At 51.3% G+C, this 19,859-nt stretch overlaps 1 protein-coding gene across 1 annotated transcript in view; it reads right to left on the bottom strand.

Moving 5' to 3' along the window:
• RPTOR (regulatory associated protein of MTOR complex 1) overlaps positions 1 to 19,859 on the bottom strand; it is a 329,649-nt gene that overhangs the window by 14,455 nt on the left and 295,335 nt on the right. Inside the window, exons 24-29 of the mRNA XM_055575332.1 lie at positions 19,283 to 19,466; positions 17,997 to 18,107; positions 8,185 to 8,290; positions 4,884 to 4,998; positions 3,481 to 3,605; positions 2,265 to 2,369 (exon numbers count right to left, since the gene is read on the bottom strand). Of these exons, the coding sequence (XP_055431307.1) occupies positions 2,265 to 2,369; positions 3,481 to 3,605; positions 4,884 to 4,998; positions 8,185 to 8,290; positions 17,997 to 18,107; positions 19,283 to 19,466 (746 nt within the window). The remainder of the gene's footprint in view (positions 1 to 2,264; positions 2,370 to 3,480; positions 3,606 to 4,883; positions 4,999 to 8,184; positions 8,291 to 17,996; positions 18,108 to 19,282; positions 19,467 to 19,859) is intronic.

Raw genomic sequence — 19,859 nt, 5'->3', positions numbered from 1 at the left:
AGGGAGTAGGGGCTGTTGCTTCTGCCTGACAAGGTCCCGGAGGACCACAGCCAGGACTCTGAAGGGCCTCACGCTGCAGGGGGGCCCCCAGACGCTGATAAGCAATGGCCTTAGAAGCTGCTAGTTCTCCCCTCAGAATCACGACCAACAGCTCTGTGATTGTTGTCAGAGGCCAAGATGAGTGAAGAGAAAGATAGCAGGTACTAATGGGCAGAAGGCACCCAGAAGTTGGCAGAGGGGCCAGAAACTCACCAGCCTCACCCCTTGGTTACTGAGCTTGAGCTCCTGAAATGGAAATTATAATTGGGGTCTCTCTGGCCCTGCTGGGGTTGCAGTCCCTGTGCTGCAGAGGGAAGCTGTGGAGGCTGGAGGGTGCGGGGGTCCCTGGTTCTCAGGGCGCCCCTCCTGGGCCCTGCAACACACAAGCCCTCCTGTCCTGACCCTTTAAAGCAGCTGGCCTCCCAGGTGCCCTGCCCCTTCTACCTTCCACTCCTCCAGAAACAACGAGGAAGTAACATTTTCCTTTTTGCTAAGTCCACTGCTGCCCGGTCAGACGAACTCTGGCTTAGCTGCCGAGGAGTGCCCGCTCCAAGACCCCCTCACCCCACCTGCTGACAAAGACTTGGAGGTAAGACCCTCACCAGCCCTCACCAACAACGCCTGTCCTGGGAGATTTCTGAGACCCAGGAAAGGGGGCGGGTCCAGTAGGAAGGAGTCTGTAGGAAACACACGTCTGTCTCCATCAGTGGATCCCACTCACAAGGAAGGGCTGCGGCGCACACCTGGGCCAGGAGCAGCTCCCCACACACAGGTGACGTCTGGGGGCGACAGGGCAGGGGTGCCCCAGGGCTGTGCTGCTGTCAGCTCAGCTAGACCCCGTCACCCCACCTGCATGTTGACTCCTGGACAGGCAGCTCCTCTCACCTTCACTGGAGCAAAGGCAAGCGACGCTGTGGGCAAATAAACCACAGATACATCATTTGGGGGTGGCAGGTATTTGGGGGCTACAGGTGGGTGGACCGTTGTAAAAGGAAAAGGCTAGACAACAGCATATTCACTGGGCCACAAGTGGGCTCCCCACCTTCCCATCCTCTGGCCCAGCTGGAAGCCTGACCCTGCTCTCCACCAGCTCCTGCCTTCCCCACACAGGGGTCTGCGAACGGCGGGAGCCTGGGACAGGTTGCCTGCTGGGATGGCAGCAGGAAGCTAAGGACTGAAGACCGTGACTCATCTTGCCCAGCATATCCTGCGATGTGACGGTGAGCACCTGAGGACCACGGGGAGGCTGTCAGGCGCCTGCACTGCTGGAGCCTCAGCACAGGCCTAGGGTGGGGCCGGTGGCTGAGCGTGTGGAAGGTGGGGGCGCTGCAGGGCAGGGAACAGGGAAAAGCGAGAGGGATGGAGGGGCCCTGTGATGGCAGCTGTCATCCACGGGAGCACAGGACCGGGCTCACAGGGGCCCAGGCAACAAACACGGCTGTGTTGGGGCTTGCGGGATTCGATACACAACTACTTTGTCTCTGAAGAAAATGTAAAAACACTTAAAATATTAACATATAAGGAAGTGTCTGCTGTGGAGCTGGCCATGCCCCTGAGGGCACTTAGATGGAGGAGAGAGAAGCAGCCACGCAAGCACCTGATTGCTTCTCAAGGCCACGGAGAGACCCCAGGTGGGTGGAGGGGGGTGGGGCGATGAACAGCAAGCCGCTCTTGCCTCCATCTGGCAGGGGCTTTGCAATCACACTGGAGGGTGGCTCTGGAAATCCAGACCGATGGCCACATAAATGCTCACACAGTGAGCGCCAGGCTGAGGGGCGCAGACCTCCCGATAATGGTGTCTCTCACCCTGGCCGTGGCGTGGCCGTGCCCACCAACAGGCAGCACACAGAGTGGGGTCTGGTGGACACTGCAGCCACACCTCCTTCAGCCCAGAGCGGGCAGGCGGTGCACTGGCCTCTGCCGAGGACCAGACACTACCAGGGTGCCCGCTGTGTGCTCCTCACCGAGAGCGGATTACTCTGGGTATGAGGGGCACAGGATGCAGCCCCAGACCCCGCCGTGCCCGTGCTCTCACAATCAACACACGCTTCAAGCCAAGGACAGGGGCTGCGGGCTGCTCAGAACTCGGCAAGAGACACACACACACACACACCCCCTCCCCTTCACCTCGCTGCAAGCAGAGCCTCCCAAGAGGGAAGCTGGCTGGGTCGGGACTCAGGGGCTCCGAGTGGACCGACTTCCTGCAGGACCCCAGGAGCACCTACCTCGGGTGGTGGGCAGCATGTCCGAGAGTCCCTGCCAGGCCGTCACCATTTCCGGGTTCTTTTCCAAATCAGCAAAGTTCTTCCAGACCCTGATGGCACCGTCATCTTGGGGAGAGGAGAAAGGAGATTAAAACGCAGGCCTGGCTGCTCTGGGAAGGGGAGGAGGCCCCTTTCTTGGGGGTGCCGGAAGACACGGGGCTGCTCAGGCCCACACCAGGCAGCCCGAGGGACAGACGGTTCTCTCATCTGGGGAGGAGCCACACACAGGCAGTGTGAGACCTCTTCTGACCTGACTTGGGGCTTCAGGGTGGAGCCCCCGCCTCAGCATTCCCGATTTCCCCCACCGCCGCGGGCATCATCTGCCAAGAAGAGCTGGTCTCTCACAGGGACAGGGCCTCTCTCCTCACCCCGTCACATGACTCAGGAGACCGGTGGGACGCCCCTCCCCGCCTCACCAGCCCCAGGACGGGGCAGACGTCCCAGTGTTCTCCAGCAGATGGGCAGCCAGGTGGGCCTGAGTGTGGGGCCACCACCTGTCTGCTGGTCTGTCTATCCTTCCTTCCTTCCTCCTGGTGTTGCTGTTCCCAGGACCCTGTTCTCTAGCCTCACTAGCCCTTCATGGACAACCTGGCCTTGAGCTGCAGAGGGAGTTCAAGGTCACCTGGGGACACACTGGGGAACTCGCGTCAAGCAGAGTCCCTGGCTTTGCCATCTGCTGATCCGCCCCAATCTCCGCTGAGACGTGAAGTCTCCCTGCTCTAGAACTTAGGCCTCATGCTGCTTCTCCACTGGGACCTGACTCCCAGAGGGCCCTTGGTCCCTCTGCCATGTCTGCTGTTTCCAAGGAATCACCTCTCTGCATCCTCTTTGAAGCTCAGATAGGCTCATTGTGACCCGTTGTCAAATGCCCCGCAGACCCTACTGGCTCCCGCACCACTGTGGGGTTTGTCTTCCCCTCCCTGCCTGAGGCCTGCTGGGGGCCGCCTTGGGGCTGGGGCTGGACTCTGTGTTCCTGGGGAGGGCTGCCAGCAGGACCTCTCCCCCTAGGTGTGCCTGTCATGATGGTGGCCTCCACTTGGGACTGGTTGGTCCCCTTTATCAAACGAAACAACGGAGGTCACAGGAACCTTGCTGCCAATTTGTGCTGGGGTCCTGCACCTGTCCCCTGCCACCTTTGCATCAGGGTTTAGGTGTCCACCCTGGGAACCCTACTCACCTGTGGCTGTGAGCAGGAGGGAGCAATCCTGGCCATTCAGATACTCCATGGCCGTGACCCTTGTGTACCGAGGGTTTCCGTTGTGGAAATAATCCAGCTTCTCCCCTTTCTCCCAGTCCCAAAAGCTTCCGGGAATAAGAGAGAAATACGGAGAATGATCAGGGAGGAACAAATGAAAGCCACAAGGAAATACCACCTGACACCCAGCAGGTCAGCCATCAGCAAACACAGAGAAGGACAAGTGGAGAAACTGGAACCCTGTGCCCTACTGGTAGGAATGTGAGATGGTGCAGCCGTCACGCAGAACAAGAGCGGTTCCCCAAGATGACTAAACACTGAAGTACCACGTGTCCAGGATCCCACCTCTGTGTACATATCCAAGAGATGTGCACCCAGGTCACAGCAGTGTCACTCATAACAGCCAAAGGATGGAGGCAACCCAAGTGCCCACTGATGGATGAAGGAGGAAACAAAATGTGATCCACACACTTGGACCACTATTCCATCTTAAAAGGGAAGACGTTCTAACACCTGCTACAGCACAAATGAACCTTGCGGATGGATGCTAAGTGGAATTCGCCAATCACAAAAGGACAAATGCTAGATGATTCCACTCATTTGAGGTTCCCAGAACACACAAATTTCCAGAGACAGAAAGTTGAGTGGTGGATGCTGCGCCTGGGGAGTGGGGAGGGGGAGTCAGTGTTTAATGCGGACACAGTTTCAGTTTGGGGTGATGAAAAAGTCCTGGAGGTGGACGGTGGTGACAGCTGCCCAACAAGGTGAAAGCACTCAATGCCACTAAACTGCAAGCTTAAAACCGGAGAAGACAGTAAATTTTATGCTATGTATAAAAAAGGAGAAGAATAACAAATAGGTAAGAATTCTGTCCATTTTATCAGCTATAAAAATAATCATCCCCATGGTCTCTCCCATCAAGTGTGCACTTTCTCAGCGACATAAGGGCAACAGTCGCTATGAGTTAAAGTGGTGTCTTGTTACTGACGCTTTCCCTTTGCACACTTGCTGCCCTTGCACCTGAGCGGGTCCCTCACATGCCCTGTCACTGGGGGGTCCTAACAAGCCCCTGTGCTCTGCTCTCTGTTCATTGCACAGGAACAGCCCCATCTTAGTGCCTGAAGCTCCGGTCCTGGCCACATGTAACTGTGGTCAGGCCTCTGGAGCGCCCGTGGCAACGTGGCCAAGTGCAGCCCTGGGAGGGTGTGGGCAGCACCAGGAGGAGAGACATCTGCGGGCAAGTTCTCTAGCCCCCACCCCCGAAGCAGCCCAGAGGCTTGGGGTGAGGCGCTTCCACGCCTGGACGGGGTGGGGGTGTCCTGCCCACACCCCCTGGGGCTACTTGTTCTCCAGCTGAAAGGCCAGCCCCATAAGTATCCCCGTACCAGATGCTGTCTTTGTCAGCGACGGCCACGCATGGCGTAAAGGGGTGAAACTTGACCACGGAGGGGACTCCAGGGTTCCTGTTCAGAAATATCTGGTCGTCCAGTCTTGTGATACCTGCCGAGGGAAACACAGGACGATGGGCCTCAATTTGCAGTAAACGTCACTGCTGTGTTTTGCCAAGGCTGACGCCAGCCAGTCGCATCTGGGGGGTTGGGAGGGGCCCAGAGGGAAGCAGGAGGCAGAGTGTGGGCGGGCTCCTGAGGGTGGGGCTGCCTCTGTGCGGACAGGCTGGCATCCGACTCACGCTTACGACAGCCCGTCGGCAATATTCAGAGCAGCGCATGCGGGTTAAGGTTTTCTGAAAAGAATGTCACAGATTTTGGAATAAAGTAAGGCGGCGATTCGGAACTCAGACCCAAGGCTAAAGCTTTGGTTCGGCCATCACTGTCCATAACCCAGCCAACTCCTGTGTGGAGGCGGGGGCCTCCAGTCTGGAAAGGCGGGAACCTTGAAATGACGGAAAGACAGCTGATCAAGAGTCACATGGAGGATGGAATGGGGATCTGCTCCCCAGGCCCCAACACAGGTACCTAGGAAAAACTGCTATGGCCCTGAAGGAGCTCTAGAAGAGCAACGAAAAGAGGATACCAGTGTGGGGAGCATCAGATGGGTTCACACACGTATCTGCAGAAGGATGCAGGCTCATGTAGATGAGCCAGGTGTGTGGCCCCTGTACCTGCCCGTCGTGGAGGGCAAGCAGCCCCCACAACACTCAGCCCCGGGGTCACCCCCTCCTTGGCCGCTGGCAGCTGGTCTTGGGTGACACAGAGGAGAGCGACCGTGGTGCTCGTGCTTCGTGAACCCGGCACCTGCTGGGTGAGCTGCCATCACCCACGATTTCAGGCTTTTTCGCCTCCCTTTGCTAAAAAAGCTAACACTGAAAACCACTCAATTATCAGGATGTGGTTAAACTAACAGGCAAACAGGCCTGGGAACGTTTAACTATTGCCCAGAGATGCCCTCCCCCTCAGCCATGGGTTCCCCAGGGAGGGCGTATAATTTGACCCAGGAAAGATGAAGGGACACCCAGGTCCTGAGTCACTGCAGGCATTCTGCATGCACGCACAGATCTGGGCACGATGGTGAGGTTGCAGCATCACGGGGGCTGGCTGGAGGGGTCACATATAGGGGAGGTGGCATTAACTTTTCCAGCTCATCTCCTGGGGCCTCACGGACTCGTCTAATGACTTTGCTGGGCCCGTAGGCGATAGTCCATGATTCACGTCCTTCCCAGCACAGGGCTGGCCTCAGATGAAACCACCACTTCACAGAGTCCAGGCTCTGAGGGCTACAGGCAGTGCAGGAGGCCGTGGCCTTGCTAGTGGCCCTGCCCTCTCTGCCCACGTCTGCTGGCGGTGAGGCTCTTGCCTGCAAGCTCACTTGCCAAGGTCTCCAGCAGCTCAGCAGTTCCTTTTGGTGTGTGTCAGACAAACAGATCTTTTCCCCACAAAGACTGGAAAAGAGAACCCCTGACCCTAATTTACAAAGATGATTTTTTTCTTTTCTGTCTGCAAAACCTGGTTGGTTCTCAAATGACCAGCTCTAATTTCACTCCCTGTGCAATGTTGACCGAAACAACACCAGCCCAGAGTGTGGCCTTTACTGCCTTCAGATGTTCACTGTGTGCAGCAGACTGGCTCCCAGGCCGCCTGTGGGTACAGGGAAACCAATTTGTCCTGCTGTCCCCTTTGGTAGGCCCGGGGTTCTAAAGAACCACAGACTTCCAAGAAAATAGGTCCTTGACACCATAATTCAAAGAGCTCCTATCAAGCTGGGCGGCTCAAGCTCTCCTGGAAAAACTGGCAGACTGTGAATTCTACATCCCTGGGGGCTTTACATCTAGAATGCGCCCTCATAGAGGTGAGTTACAAACAACCAAGATTGGTTTTAGCAGAAGTGACCCTGCATTAATGGAATGTGACCCGAGCATCTCAATGAGAGCACTGTGAATGCGCTCGAAGTGCTTCTGAAATGGCATTGCTTCTGGAAGTGCTCAGGGGGCACCAGGCCTGGGCAGGTGGGCCAGAGATGAGATCCCGCCTCCAGGCTGCCTGCAGGTAGGGATGGGCTCATGGGTCCTCAGCCGCAACCTTAAAAAGTAACTCATAATACAAAAAAATTCTCTGGTGGTCCAGTGGCTAAGACTCCATGCTCCCAATGTGGGGGGCCCAGGTTCGATCCCTGTTCAGGGAACTAGATCCCACATGCTATACGCCACAACTAAAAAGATCCTGCTTGCTGCAAGTAAAACCTTGCATAGCCAAATAAATAAATAAATTTTAAAAAATTAAAAAAAAAAAGTAACCCTTAATAATCAAGGGAATTTGACACTATAGGGAGAGAAGGTCATGAAAATAATTCCACAAAAGTGTGAGGAGTCTGCTTATCTACTCTGTGCAGTAGCCAGGGAGCATCGTCCACTGCCCAAAGTTGGCCCAGCAACAAGGACTCAGGCAGAGCTGGAAGACCAGCCCACCCACAGATGTGGGATTGAGTTGGCTCCTGGGCCCTGGGGGCTGTACTGCTGGGAAAGAGGGAGGAGAAGGCTCGTCCCTGGGTGGGGGAGCTGCCCAGTGCTCTGGCCCTGTCCTAACCACAGGGTGGAGCCCCTTGGCTGCCCCCTCCCACCTGGCCTCAGTGCCTGAGGGTAGGGGGCTGCTGCTGCTGACATAAGGGGGACCCATGACACAGCAGCCCTCCCTGTGGCAGCCCACGTCCCCACACTGGTGAGGTGGGGTGGGGCTGGAGGGTATGCAAAGTGGGGAGTTAGGGTACCTGTTGGCAAATTTAGTAAAAGGTTTGGTCAAAATGTGACTGATATACAGGCTTGGGGTAATAGGGAGCAATTATCTGGGGGCCATGTGGGGTCCAGGCAAATACAACCAGGGCCTGATGTTTGTCTTCTGTCCCCATGGTGAGGACACAGGCCACCCTGCTGTGGACCCCAGGGCTGCAGAGGGCTTGCTCCCTTCTCTCTGGAAATGACAAAAGGCAGAAGTCACGACTGTCCCAGAGGCTGCCAGTCAGACAGGAGCTTCCTTGGACCATGATCCCAGAGAGCCTCCATGTCTCTCTGGGGACAAAGTCCCCGGGGACAAGGCCTTCCCGGGCAGGTGAGCGGTGCCCCACAGCGGCATCCCTTCCTCCCTGGAGCATCTCCGCCAGCCTCGTTCCTTGCCTGCACCAGGGCAAGTGGGGGCCGGCTCACTGCCCGCGGTGGCCCCTGGGGATACCCCTTACCCTTCTGGATGAGCTGTTGCGCCTGCTTCCGGACACGGGTGTTCCGTAGAAACCGCCACTCCCGCTCCTTGCGGATCTGACTCTCCAGGTCATGCTCTTCCGGAATCTCCAACAATTAAAAAAAAGAAAATTAAGACAATTATTTCCAAATGAGAGGGTTCCCCCTCTGCAGGTGCAGAAGAAACCTGGTTCTCTGGTCGGTCCAGTGCCCAACAGCAGTCAGAGCAGACCCTTACAGTCAGAGGGTGGTCACCAAGCTCCTGAACCTGCTTCCCTCCCTGTGCTGGGGGCATTGCACCCTGCTGACAGCTGGGTGTGGAGGTTCTGGGACCCGGGACCCGGGGGAGGGCTGGCTGGCTTGGGGACATGGAGCAGAGACTTAGGAAGCCCCTGCCTCTGACAGCCCAACCGTAGAGGCCAGAAGCTGTCACACTCTGACAGGGCAGCGAGGGGGCTGCTTTCAAAGCAGACAGAATTTGAGGGGGAGGTGCAGAGATAAGGGCCAGGTGTTTCCTGCAGGAGGGGAGATAAAGGGCTCTGCTGTGCTGGACACTAGATTGACTCCTTTGTACCCTTAAATGCAAAATCAGAAAAAGATGTGGTGTGCTCAGAGAGGTTTGCTTTTATTCTGATGCCAAAGGGAAGCGAAGCCTTTGGTTAGAAGATGAACGCGCTCATGAGAAGTGACAGAGGGCAGCAGGCACGGTAGTGCTGCCCCCTGGGGCCAGAGAGGCAGCCTGGGCCTGAGGGCAGGGCCTTCTCGCCCCTGGCAGGCAGGAGCCGCTGCCCGCCAGGCTCCACCTAACACAGCAAAGGGGCAAAGCTGGCATCAGATTCCATGTGGGTGGAGAGTGAGGAAGAAGCTTCGAACCTATGCCTGGGAACTTCTGCCCTCCTTCATCAGCTTCTGCATATGAAGTATGTGGAAGCTGCAACAGTCCCCTTTCCTGGATAAGGGCCCTTCTTGCTTCATGGCATCTGGGTCATGTCTAGGAGAGGGCCACACTTAGCAAACAGTAAGTTAGATTTAAGTTTACTATATTCAGAACATAATCACTTGTCGTGTAAAAACGATGTATCTCCTTTGTCATACAGTCAACTTGCCTAACTCTGGTTGCCTGCTTGAGAACTCAGACCTGTAAAGTTCTCAGATATAAAAGGAATCAAATAAACTAGGAAAAACCCTACTTCCTCTTGGCTGAGAGCTAACCTGCCTTGTACTCAGCCAGGTAACACTGCACAGGCAGAGGGAGCCCATATTCAATATTTTAAAAGTCATCTTCTCTGCTGGAGAAAGCATCAGGATGAAGAATGGTGAACGTGGTCACGTGTACGTGCCTGTGTGTGTGCAAGCACAGCTGAGAAGATGGGAAGCAGTTATTACACGAAATGGTCACGGAGCACTTTTGTGTCTTCTTAAATGCTCCGTGTTATCTCTGATCACAAACAACTCGAAACCTCATCTCATCCCTGTGCACAGACCAGAGGGGTCTGTGTTCCAGGATTAACCTGCTACAGTCCTGTCTTTTTTCTCTTAAAAATCACAAACCCACAGCCAGCAAAACAGCAAAGATATCCTGACACGGAGACAACAGAAGAAAAGTCACCTAGAGCCTCCAGAGCAGTTAGTGTTGTAGACATAACCCCACGAAGGCCCTTGGGATAGATGGTGGGTTTTTACCAGTTGGTTTTGTTTCATGACAATCCAGAGATTACTGGAAAAGAAATTACAGATAACCAATAACATAGAGTGATAAAAAGAAAACCTCCAGATGAAAAGAAGACAGAATCAGAATGAAGCTCTGGTTTCTGCAGGTTTAGAGGAAGGGTCTGGAAGCAGGGAGGGAGTGGGACAGACAGAAAGGAAGTTCTCCATGTGGTGAGGGCAGGCAGGAGGAAGGAAGGGGGCAGGAGGCAGCTGTGGGTGGGAGTGTGGCCACATGCGCCCTGGGGCCTCAGACAGACTGACCTCCACCGCACAGCCGGGCATCACTGCCCCGGGCTGAGTCCTAAGCAGCAGAACGCTGAGCTCTGGGGAGTGGCCCCGCTGAGCTCAGGAAGGACTTGCAGCATTGAACTGAACTGAACCGCAGCCCAGGAACCAGCGCACACACCGTCCTGGGGACAATCACCACGAAGCACTAGGACAAGCAGGGGCGGGCAGCAGGGGGGCAGTGCGGGAGGTGTGGGTGGAGAGAGACGGGGAGAGGGAGAGGGCAGAGGCTGCGAGAAGCAGCAGGCGTCAGCCGGCCGGGAAGGATGAGGATTGATGGAGGGACCAGACTGTTTCCTGCTCAGCCCTTCTTAATCATCTGCTCAGTTGCCTGCCCCTTCCCTTACCACGTGGCTCTGCAGGTTGAATAGAAGCTTCCGAGTAAACAGAAGCCCAGACCTAGACGGTGCTGAGCTTTCCTCCCGGCAGAGCTGGAGGGACGTGGGTGAGGCTAATAGTGTTTCATGATTAGGATCATGACACGCTGAGGATTCCTAACACCTGGCTTCTCCTCAGACAAAAACCAATTATGATGCTGAAACCTCCTGAGGCCTCCCGTGGAGCCGACAGCTGAAGGCTGGTGACGGCATTCCCCTTGTTCCTTAACTGTCACTGGGGCAGCCTGGGCTTGGGAACAAAGGAAGACCAGAGGGTCTCAGAAGCCTGATGGCGGGCCTTGCCAGGTAAGCAGGTCCTCATATGATGAATTTGTGAAACACAGGGCACACCCTCAATGCCTCTGAATTTAAAGGGGTTCAAGTGCATGGGATAAAATCCACAACAGGCATGTGGCTATCAGGACTGAAGCTCGACCCCTGGAAGGCTCGTGAGGTCATGGAAGTCCCCACCAAAGAGCTTCCTGGGTTCCCACCAGAAACAAACCACCCTCCCCAAACAACGACGGAGTCAGCAGTGCCGGGAGGGAGCGCACTGGCTGTGGGCTGACTGGTCTCCGCTGGGCACGACGTCTAAGGAGTTACCAAGCTGAAGGCCACTGACCACTAAGGAAGAAGCTCTGAAGGGCAGATCGGAATTCACTGTAGGTTCTGATACCTAAATACAGGCATTTTTATCATGTGACCACACCTCACAAAGCATCAGGGTGACTGAGATGCAATTCACATGCGGTAAATCTCACCCTTTGGGGCCCAGTTCTGAGTTCTGACAGGCCCCACGGTCATGTAACCACGCACAATGGACATGTAGAATAGTTCCTTCACCCCAAACTGCTAGATGGCCTCTGTAGCCTGGCCCTTCGCCCAGTCCAAGTCCAGCACCACCTCTGTTTTCCATCGCTGTAGCTTTGCCTTTTCCAGATGCCGTATAAATGAACTGTACAGTTTAAGTCTGGCTTCTTTCACTGAGCGTAACGCAGCTGAATTTCATCCATAGTGTGTATGCTTCAGTTTATTTAGAAAACATTTGGTGAATTAGTATTTCATCATATGAAATATTCTAGCAGTTTATTCACCCGGTGAAGGATATCTGGGTTGTTCCCAGTTCCTGGTGATTATGAATAAAGCCACTGTAAATATTCGAGTACAGGCTTTTGAATGAACAGACGTTTTCATTTCTCCTGGGTGAATATCTAGGAGTAGGATTGCTGGGCTCTATGGTAAGTATGTGTTTAATTTATGAGAAAGGGCCAAATGTTTCCAAAGTGCTTGCAATATTCTGCCTTTGCACCAGCAAAGTATGAAAGTTTCAGCTGCTCTGCATCCTTTGCCAGTACTTGGTATTGACAGATTTGAAAATTTTAGCCCTTCTAACAGATGTGCAGTATCTATTTCATTGTGGTAACTCGACTTCCCTTGTGAATAACTGCTGTGACGCTACACATCTTTTCTCAAGCTTATTCGCTGCCTGGGTACTTTTTATGGTAAAGTGTCTGCAGATCTTTAGCCCATTGTTTTTAATGGGGCCACTTGTTTTCTGATTATGGAATTTTGAGTATTCCTTATATATACTGGATACAAGATTTTTTATCAGATATGTGTTTTTTAATTTTCTTTTGGTCTGTGGCTCATGATTTCATGTTCCTAACAGGATTACTCAAAGAGCAGTTATTGATTTTTGGTGAAGAGCAATCTGCCACTTTTTCTTGTGTGGCCTGTGCTCTTTGTGCCTTATTAAAGATACTACTGCCTAACCCAAGGTCAGAAAGATTTTCTTCCACAAGTTCCATGGTTCCAAGCTTCACATTTAAGAAGTGAGTTATTGTACAAGGTGTGAGTGAGTGACTGAATTTCTACTTTTGGCAAATGGGTGTCCAATTACCATGGTGCCACTCCGCTGGAAAGACACATTCTTTTCATTGAACTGAATAGTTCTCATACCTCCATGGAAAATCAATAGGATGTACTGATGTGACTCTATTTCTGGACTCTGTTCTGTCCCGTTGATCCATGTGTCTGTTCTCTCACCAATTCCACGTCTTGATTATTTAACTTTATGGTGAATCTAGAAATCAGGCAACAAAAGTCCTCCAACTTTGTTCTATTTCAAAATTGTTTTGGTTACTTTAGTTTCTTTGCTTTTCCTCATAAATTGTAGAATAGGCTTGTTGATTAAAAAGAAAAAGCCAGGAGGGAGGTCCAAGAGGGATGGCACATATGGCTGATTCATGTTGATATATGGCAGAAACCAACACAATATTATAAAGCAGTTATCCTCCAATTAAAAATAAATAAATTTAAAAAAAAGAAAAGAAAAGGTCTATTGGGATTTGGATTCAGACTACATTGCTCTATATACATCAGTTTAAGGAGAACTGACATCTGAACTTCATAGTCTTTCAACCCATGAATGTGGTCTTCACTGATTTAAGTCTTCTCTGATTTTTTTCATCAATGTTTTTCATTTTTCACCATTTGGATTTTGCCTTTTTTTTTTTTTATAGATTTGTAGCTAAGTTAAGTACTTCATGATTTTTTTTTGGATGTTATTGTAATTTCCAATCATTCATACAGAAATAAACAGATTTTTGTATAATGACCTTGTATCCTGCAATCTTACTTAACTCACTTATTCTGGCAGCATCTTTCAGATTACTTAGGGTTTTCTATACATCCAATATTAACTGTGAATAGAGTTTTATTTTACCCTTCCCATATGTACACATTTTCTTTTCTTGCCTTGCTGTGTAGGACCTCTGGGAGGATGCTGAATGGGAATGGTAAGATGAGACATCTTTGCCTTACATACACCTGGTTTTGGAGAAAAAGCACTGTCTTTTATGAGTGAAGATATGTTAACTGTAGGTTTTCTGTAGGCACCCAGTATAAGAGTAAGGAAGTTTCCTTCTATTCCTAGTTGGCTAGGAGTTTTTATTTTGAATGGCTGTTGAATTCCATCAAATCCTTTTTCTGCAGCTACTGAGATGATCATATGGTTTTTCTTTAGTCTGTTGATACAGTTATAGGATTAATTTAAAAGTGCTGAATCAACTCTGCATTCTTGGGATAGAATCCACTTGGTCACCAGTGTAGAATCTATTTTATGTACTGCTGCATTTTATTTATGAATATTATGTTAAGGATTTTGGGTTCATGTCCATGAAGAATACTGGCTTGTAGATTTTTATTCTTTTAATGTCTTTGACTGGTTTTGGTAACAGAGTAATGCTGCCTCCGTACAATGAAATGGAAGTACAAGAAGTATTTGCTCTTATTTTTTTATAAAGCTCTTTTTGTAATTAAATGTTATATTTTAATCTGTCCTGAATTATGAAACAAAAAATTGTTCTTTCTAAAAAATTCAAAGAGCTGGAAGTATATAATGTAAAAAGGACAGTCCCTTGCCCTGCTTCCAGTCCTACCTTCTAGAAGAAACCACATGAAGAGTCACCTTCCAAGCTTCCTCTGATGCTTACACAAATCTATGGAACCACAACATCTGTGCACATGTCTTGGACCATCGTGTTATGTGACCTACTATATCAAGGACATCCCATTAAGGCTTCACACAGAGATGAAGCTTACTGACTAATGTCTATGTCTACTACACAGATGAATCATTTTTAACTGTCTCCTTACTAATATTCTCTTTTTCTTTTTCAAACTTTTTGTTATTACAAATAATCTGTAACAGCATTTCTTGACACAAGTTATTACATATCCATGTACAGTAGTGGGTTTACGATCTGCTCCTCAGAGTGGGATTGCTGGTTTCTGTGCTGTGCTCAGTTGTGTCTGACTCTGCGATGCCATGGACTGTAGCCCACAAGGTTCCTGTCCGTGGAATTTTCCAGACTAGAATACTGGAGAGGGTTGCCATTTCTTTCTCCAACTGCTGGTTTCTAGGGCCTACCCATTTATAGCTTGGATAGCTACTACTGAACTGCCCTATACCAAGCTAGTGTTTCACCAGCCACCCATAGTGTGTGAGACTTTCTATTACCCTGTACCCTCCGGTAATCCATCCTCTTGCTAGAAATCAATCTTTGAAATTTACCAACCTGAGAATGAAAAAAGAATTCATATTATTTTTATAATCAGAACAAATTTCAGTATGCCTCTACTTTTTAAACACAAGACAGACCATTTTTAATATCCTGCCTAAAGTAAGATATGAACTCTGGAAACCAAACCAGAGAAGACAGAGGGGGTACCATCAATCAAAGAAGAACAGTCCAGAATGTAGTTCTTTTTGGTCACATAGACTTGTAAGAAATCTGACTGTGGACTGATAAAAAGTCAGCACAAACTGTCATTACGGTCATGTTCTGAGGATTCAATCCTACTAACCATTAGTTGCACGTGACTGTAAATACTGGGCATAATTATGTTATCTGGTGAAAATGTAGTTTCCTATGCTTACCTCTGAAGTGATTTCGAGTTTGGGGTTCTTCTGTCCTTGCTGAGGTACAATCCTAGCCTTGAGCTATCTTTAATTTGCATATGAAACAGGGTAATAAAAAAGTTCCTAATGCATTTTATTGCACAAACGTGTCATTCAATGATTAATTACATTAATAAAAGAAGGCCCTTATGAATACCACCTGGAAAAAGTAATAAAATTTTTAAAAAAAGCAATGAGATTAAACATGTCCTCTTCTAAAGTTTGGAAAAGGTCTCTAATTAAAGTAAAAGAAATCACTTGAGTCCTAAGCACCCTAAGTTGCCAACAGGGATTACAGACAAAACTCACTGTAACAACTTCATTTTCAACCATAACACCTCAAGCTTGTCATTTCGAGCTACATCCAACGGGAGTTTGTTATCACAAACATGGCGAGTCAGAAAGAACATGCATGCAGCAACTGTTTTCCTGGCTCCTCTCGCGGGCTCCACAGTGAAAGCTGACTTCATCCTGTGGGGACCCTTCTCCCCTCATTGCACCGCAGGGTCCACTTTGGGAGCCAGCATGATGCAGCGGGACAGACCACTGGGCTCACAGCCTCTGTCTCCTCCAGGCTAGCGACACGCGGGACCCTCCCCAGCGGGAATTCTCAGACACACTTCCAGCTAGAACACACACAGAGGAGCACAAAGGCAGGGGAACTTGCTGAGAAAAAGGGAGGCATGGCTCAGTCCCAGAGCAGATGCTGGCTGTGGGTTTGCACCTGAGTGAAACATGTAAACACATATGTAGGGGCCTCACAAATGGCAGCCCTCGCCCAAGGAGCCTTCCTCCAAGGTCAGCTGATGTGTGCTCACAGCGGGCACCTGTGTTCTAAGTACCTGATGCCTAGGAAAGGAAAGCAGATCCTTAGGGGAAAAGTCAAGTTTGTGTCTATGTTCAAGAAAAATGTGTTTTGGATTACCTATGCCACTTCTTCCCACAGGAAGAACTGAGAATAGGCATGCCCAGAGACTTCGAGAACAGCAGCTCAGCGTCCTACCAAGCAGCTTCTGTGACTTACAGTCACTGCAGTTTCAGTGAGATGGTGGACCAGCCACCTAGAGTCTGTGTCGCTTGACCACACTTGCGTGAAGCAGAAGACTGTATCATGGATTCTGAATGTCTGTTACTACTAGACTAGACTCACCCGTCTTAACTTCAAAGCAGACAGTATGCACCACAGATCTAAAGGATGACTTGCTACCCATAGCACCAGCAACGAACCATCTCCTGAGACAAATTCGTGTTTGCCCACTCTCTCCATCCTTAGCCAAAGAAGCCTGAGAGATCAGGGGGAGCAGGTCGACCCAGGTGTGGACAACATGCTTGGTTGACTGTAACAGGCCTCAGTGATCTCTTGGGATCATTTCTTTAATGTATTTTTTCCATGATATAAAGGTGCATGCTCAGTCACTCAGTCATGTCCAACTCTTTGTGACCCCATGGACTGTAGCCTGTCAGGCTCTTCTGTCCACGGAATTTTCCAGGCAAGAATACTGGAGTGGGTTGCCGTTTCCAGCTCCAGATTATAAAGGTAATGTGTGCTAAGTGTGGAAACTCTGTCCATCTCGTGGCCAGTTTATATCTTGTTTTTTTTCCCTTTTAAGGAAATTTTATGAGCATTTTCTTAAGTTACTAATTTCGAAGTTTTATTTTTCAGTAGCTCCAGTAGTATTATATCAAGTACTTCAACCTTCTTTAACCATTCTCCTCCTGCTGGACATTTACATGGATTCTAGTTTTTGCTACTGAGAGACTGCTTTTCCTTTATCACCTGCCTTAGGCACTGACAACCATTATTCTGTCTTGTAATTGGCAAAAGCCAGTATCACTACAGAGAAACAGGAAAGTAAGAGAAAAGCTCTAATACAGTCCGAACACTCTTTCTGGAAATTTCTTGGATATATAGCTTGATACACAAGTAAGAATAAGCTGCAGTTTTCAATTTTCCATTATCTATGAGGGGAAAAGAAGGTAAGGCAATGGCGCCCTACTCCAGTACTCTTGCCTGGAAAATCCCATGGACGGAGGAGCCCGGTAGGCTGCAGTCCATGGGGTTGCTAAGAGCCGGACACGACTGAGGGACTTCACTTTCACTTTCCATTTTCATGCATTGGAGAAGGAAATGGCAACCCACTCCAGTGTTCTTGCCTGGAGAATCCCAGGGACGGGGGAGCCTGGTGGGCTGCCGTCTATGGGGTCACACAGAGTCGGACACGACTGAAGTGACTTAGCAGCAGTAGCAGCAGCATGAGGGGAAAGGAAGGTAAGAACGCGCTTTAGACCATCAAAGTCTAAAATGAGCCCCTGCAGTGCTCCCTGCAAAAAGATGGGCATCAAGATTCTGTTTTGATAGCACTGCCCTGTCTCACCCTGGCACCCTGAATGTGTGGCCCAAGTCTGTAGTGAAAGGACATGTCACATCATCAAACCTGGAAGGCAGTGTCCCAGAATAAATCAGATTAGCCCTAGCTAGCTAGCTCAGTCTGACAGTCCCTGAAGCCGGGAGCAGCTTAAGCCTGGGGAGCTCCTGGGTGACCTTGCCAATCAAGACAAAATGACACATTTTATACTGGCAAGCTCAGAAAAGCAGGTAAGTGAAGTCAGTTTCTTTTGCTGTTTTTTTGACTGTTAATTCCAGCTTCCATGACAGCAATCTGGTGTCCCCTTAACAGCCACGCTCGGTGGAATAGGCCAGTGGGCACAATAGGGCCCTGTGCAGCCCTGTGCCTGCCCCACTCCATGACCCAGGGCCAGGCCTGCGCAATGGCATGTGGGCTGGTGGGAGTCACAGCCCCTGAGGGTCACAGTGAGCAAGCCAGTGGGGATCAGACCTTGAGCTCAGAGCAGAAGGGTTCAGACACCCAGGCCTGAGGCTGGGGCTCTGGAGGCCCATGCTCGCTTGCTGAGAAGACGAGGGCAGTGCCGGCTGGGGAATTTTGGCTTTAAACCCTGAGAGCTGCTGACGCATGGCTACCTTCATGACAGGCTGGGCAAAGTACCGCGCGCTCCAGTCGCAGAACCCCGTCTGCATCGTGGCCGAGATGAAACTTTTGTGCCCGGCAGTATCATCTGGGTCGTCGGTGGTCTTTGGGGCGTTTGGAAAAGAGAGGAGAAGACAGAAACAGAGTTAGTCATGGCAACCCCAACCCTCTCTGTGAGCTTGAGACAGTCCCTCTCTGGAGACCAAGGCATAGGTGTCAGTGGTCAGGTTTCTGAGGACAGTATCTCTATGGTCCCCTCACTTCTCTGTCCTGGTGACCAAGGAACCCTGACTGTCAAAATGGGGCTCTGAGTTTGTGCAAAGAAACAGAGTGTTCCCCGGAAACGGCCGGGCTAGGCTGGGCTGCAGAGCCTGACACTGGTCCTCAGCACTGGGTCTAGCTGCCCCACACGGGGCCTCTGCCGCCTGGTCCCTGGGCTGTCGCTCCCACTGGGCCAGTCATACACGTAGGGCCTCGGCCTGCCCTGTGGCTCCTGGACAAGGGCGCAGCAGAGCTCGGGCCATTTGGGATTTCTAAACATTAAAACTTAAAACACTTGGTGCTGCGGTGGGGTGGTGGGTCAGTTTGTTTCCTGCTGTAGAACCAATGTGGGCTGGGCTGGCGGGGCAGGGGTTGGCCTCACTGCACATGACAGGGCAAGAGAAGTGCCTCAGAGAGGAGTCTCTGCTACCCAGAGAGATGGGGTCAGCAATAAGGTCTTACCTCCCACCTGCCAGGGGGAACTGCAGCGCTGCTGGGCCAGGACTCACGGATTGTGGGTCAGCCACTCCTGCCTGGCTTACTCAGGCAGAGTCCAGCTGGGAGGCTAAACCTGACAAAGGTGCCTGTGGCCATTTTTGTCCCTCGGCCATTGAGGCAAGGGAAGCAGGCGGCTCCGAAGCCAGGTGGGCGGGGCTAGCAGCAGGTGTGGACACCTGTCTACCCTCAACACCTGCTCCAGCTCCAAAGTCAGCCTGCAGGCTGCTGTGACCTTCCTATTAAAATCGCTGGTCACTGGTGAGCTGAGACGCGTCCTTGGTGTATCCAGAATGCCCTTCTATATTGTGTCCACTTGGCCGGGACAGCAGCAAGCAGTATCGACAAGACCCAAGGCCCCAGCTTCCGAGTCCACCCTTGTATGTTTTCTCGCAACCCTGACAAAGGCGCCAATTCCTCCCTCCCCTGAATAGCCTTGTTTAACTTAGCTGCAGAGACTACACCCGCCTATGGGGTGTAACTGAATGTTGACGGAAGTTAGTGTTGAGAGCGACATCTGTACCTGGTCTGGGCCCTTGTCGAACATCTTCCGCGTCCGGGGGAACTGGTGGGAGTGGGGTGTGTACTGTACCCCCACGGGGCCTGTGGCGCCCGGCCGGCCTGGAGGCAGGTCTCGACTGACCGGCTGCTTGGCCACGTCGTTGGTCAGGCTGGAGCTGCTTGCACTGGATGTTGGAGGGGAGCCTCTGCCGTCGGGGAAGAAGAAACTGCATTTTACCCAGAGCCCATTCCTTTGACACCAAACCCCAAGCAACCTCCACTGAGCCTGGGAATGGGCAGAGGGTCACCAGTTTGGAACAGCCTCAATCACCTGACTTGCTGATGTGACTTCCAAACCTGAACTGCTGCTGCTGAATTAATGACCCCTTCCAGTTTCTAAGAACCATTCTAAGAACAAGTTCTAAGAACCATCCTCCCCTGAAAACCAGTGCAGCCAGAGGCAAGCTTGGTCTGGGCTGTGAGTCAGCCCTAGGAGGGTGCAGGGCACATGTGCTCCGCTGGGATCCAGTGCACAGCCCTGTGAACACCGATTTCGAGGAGGGTTCCAACCTGCTGGTCACTGGCTGGAAGACATGACC

The sequence above is a fragment of the Bubalus kerabau genome, chromosome 4 (assembly GCF_029407905.1).
Source record: "Bubalus kerabau isolate K-KA32 ecotype Philippines breed swamp buffalo chromosome 4, PCC_UOA_SB_1v2, whole genome shotgun sequence".
NCBI lineage: Eukaryota > Metazoa > Chordata > Mammalia > Artiodactyla > Bovidae > Bubalus > Bubalus kerabau.
This window is presented reverse-complemented; position numbering and strand designations above follow the sequence as displayed.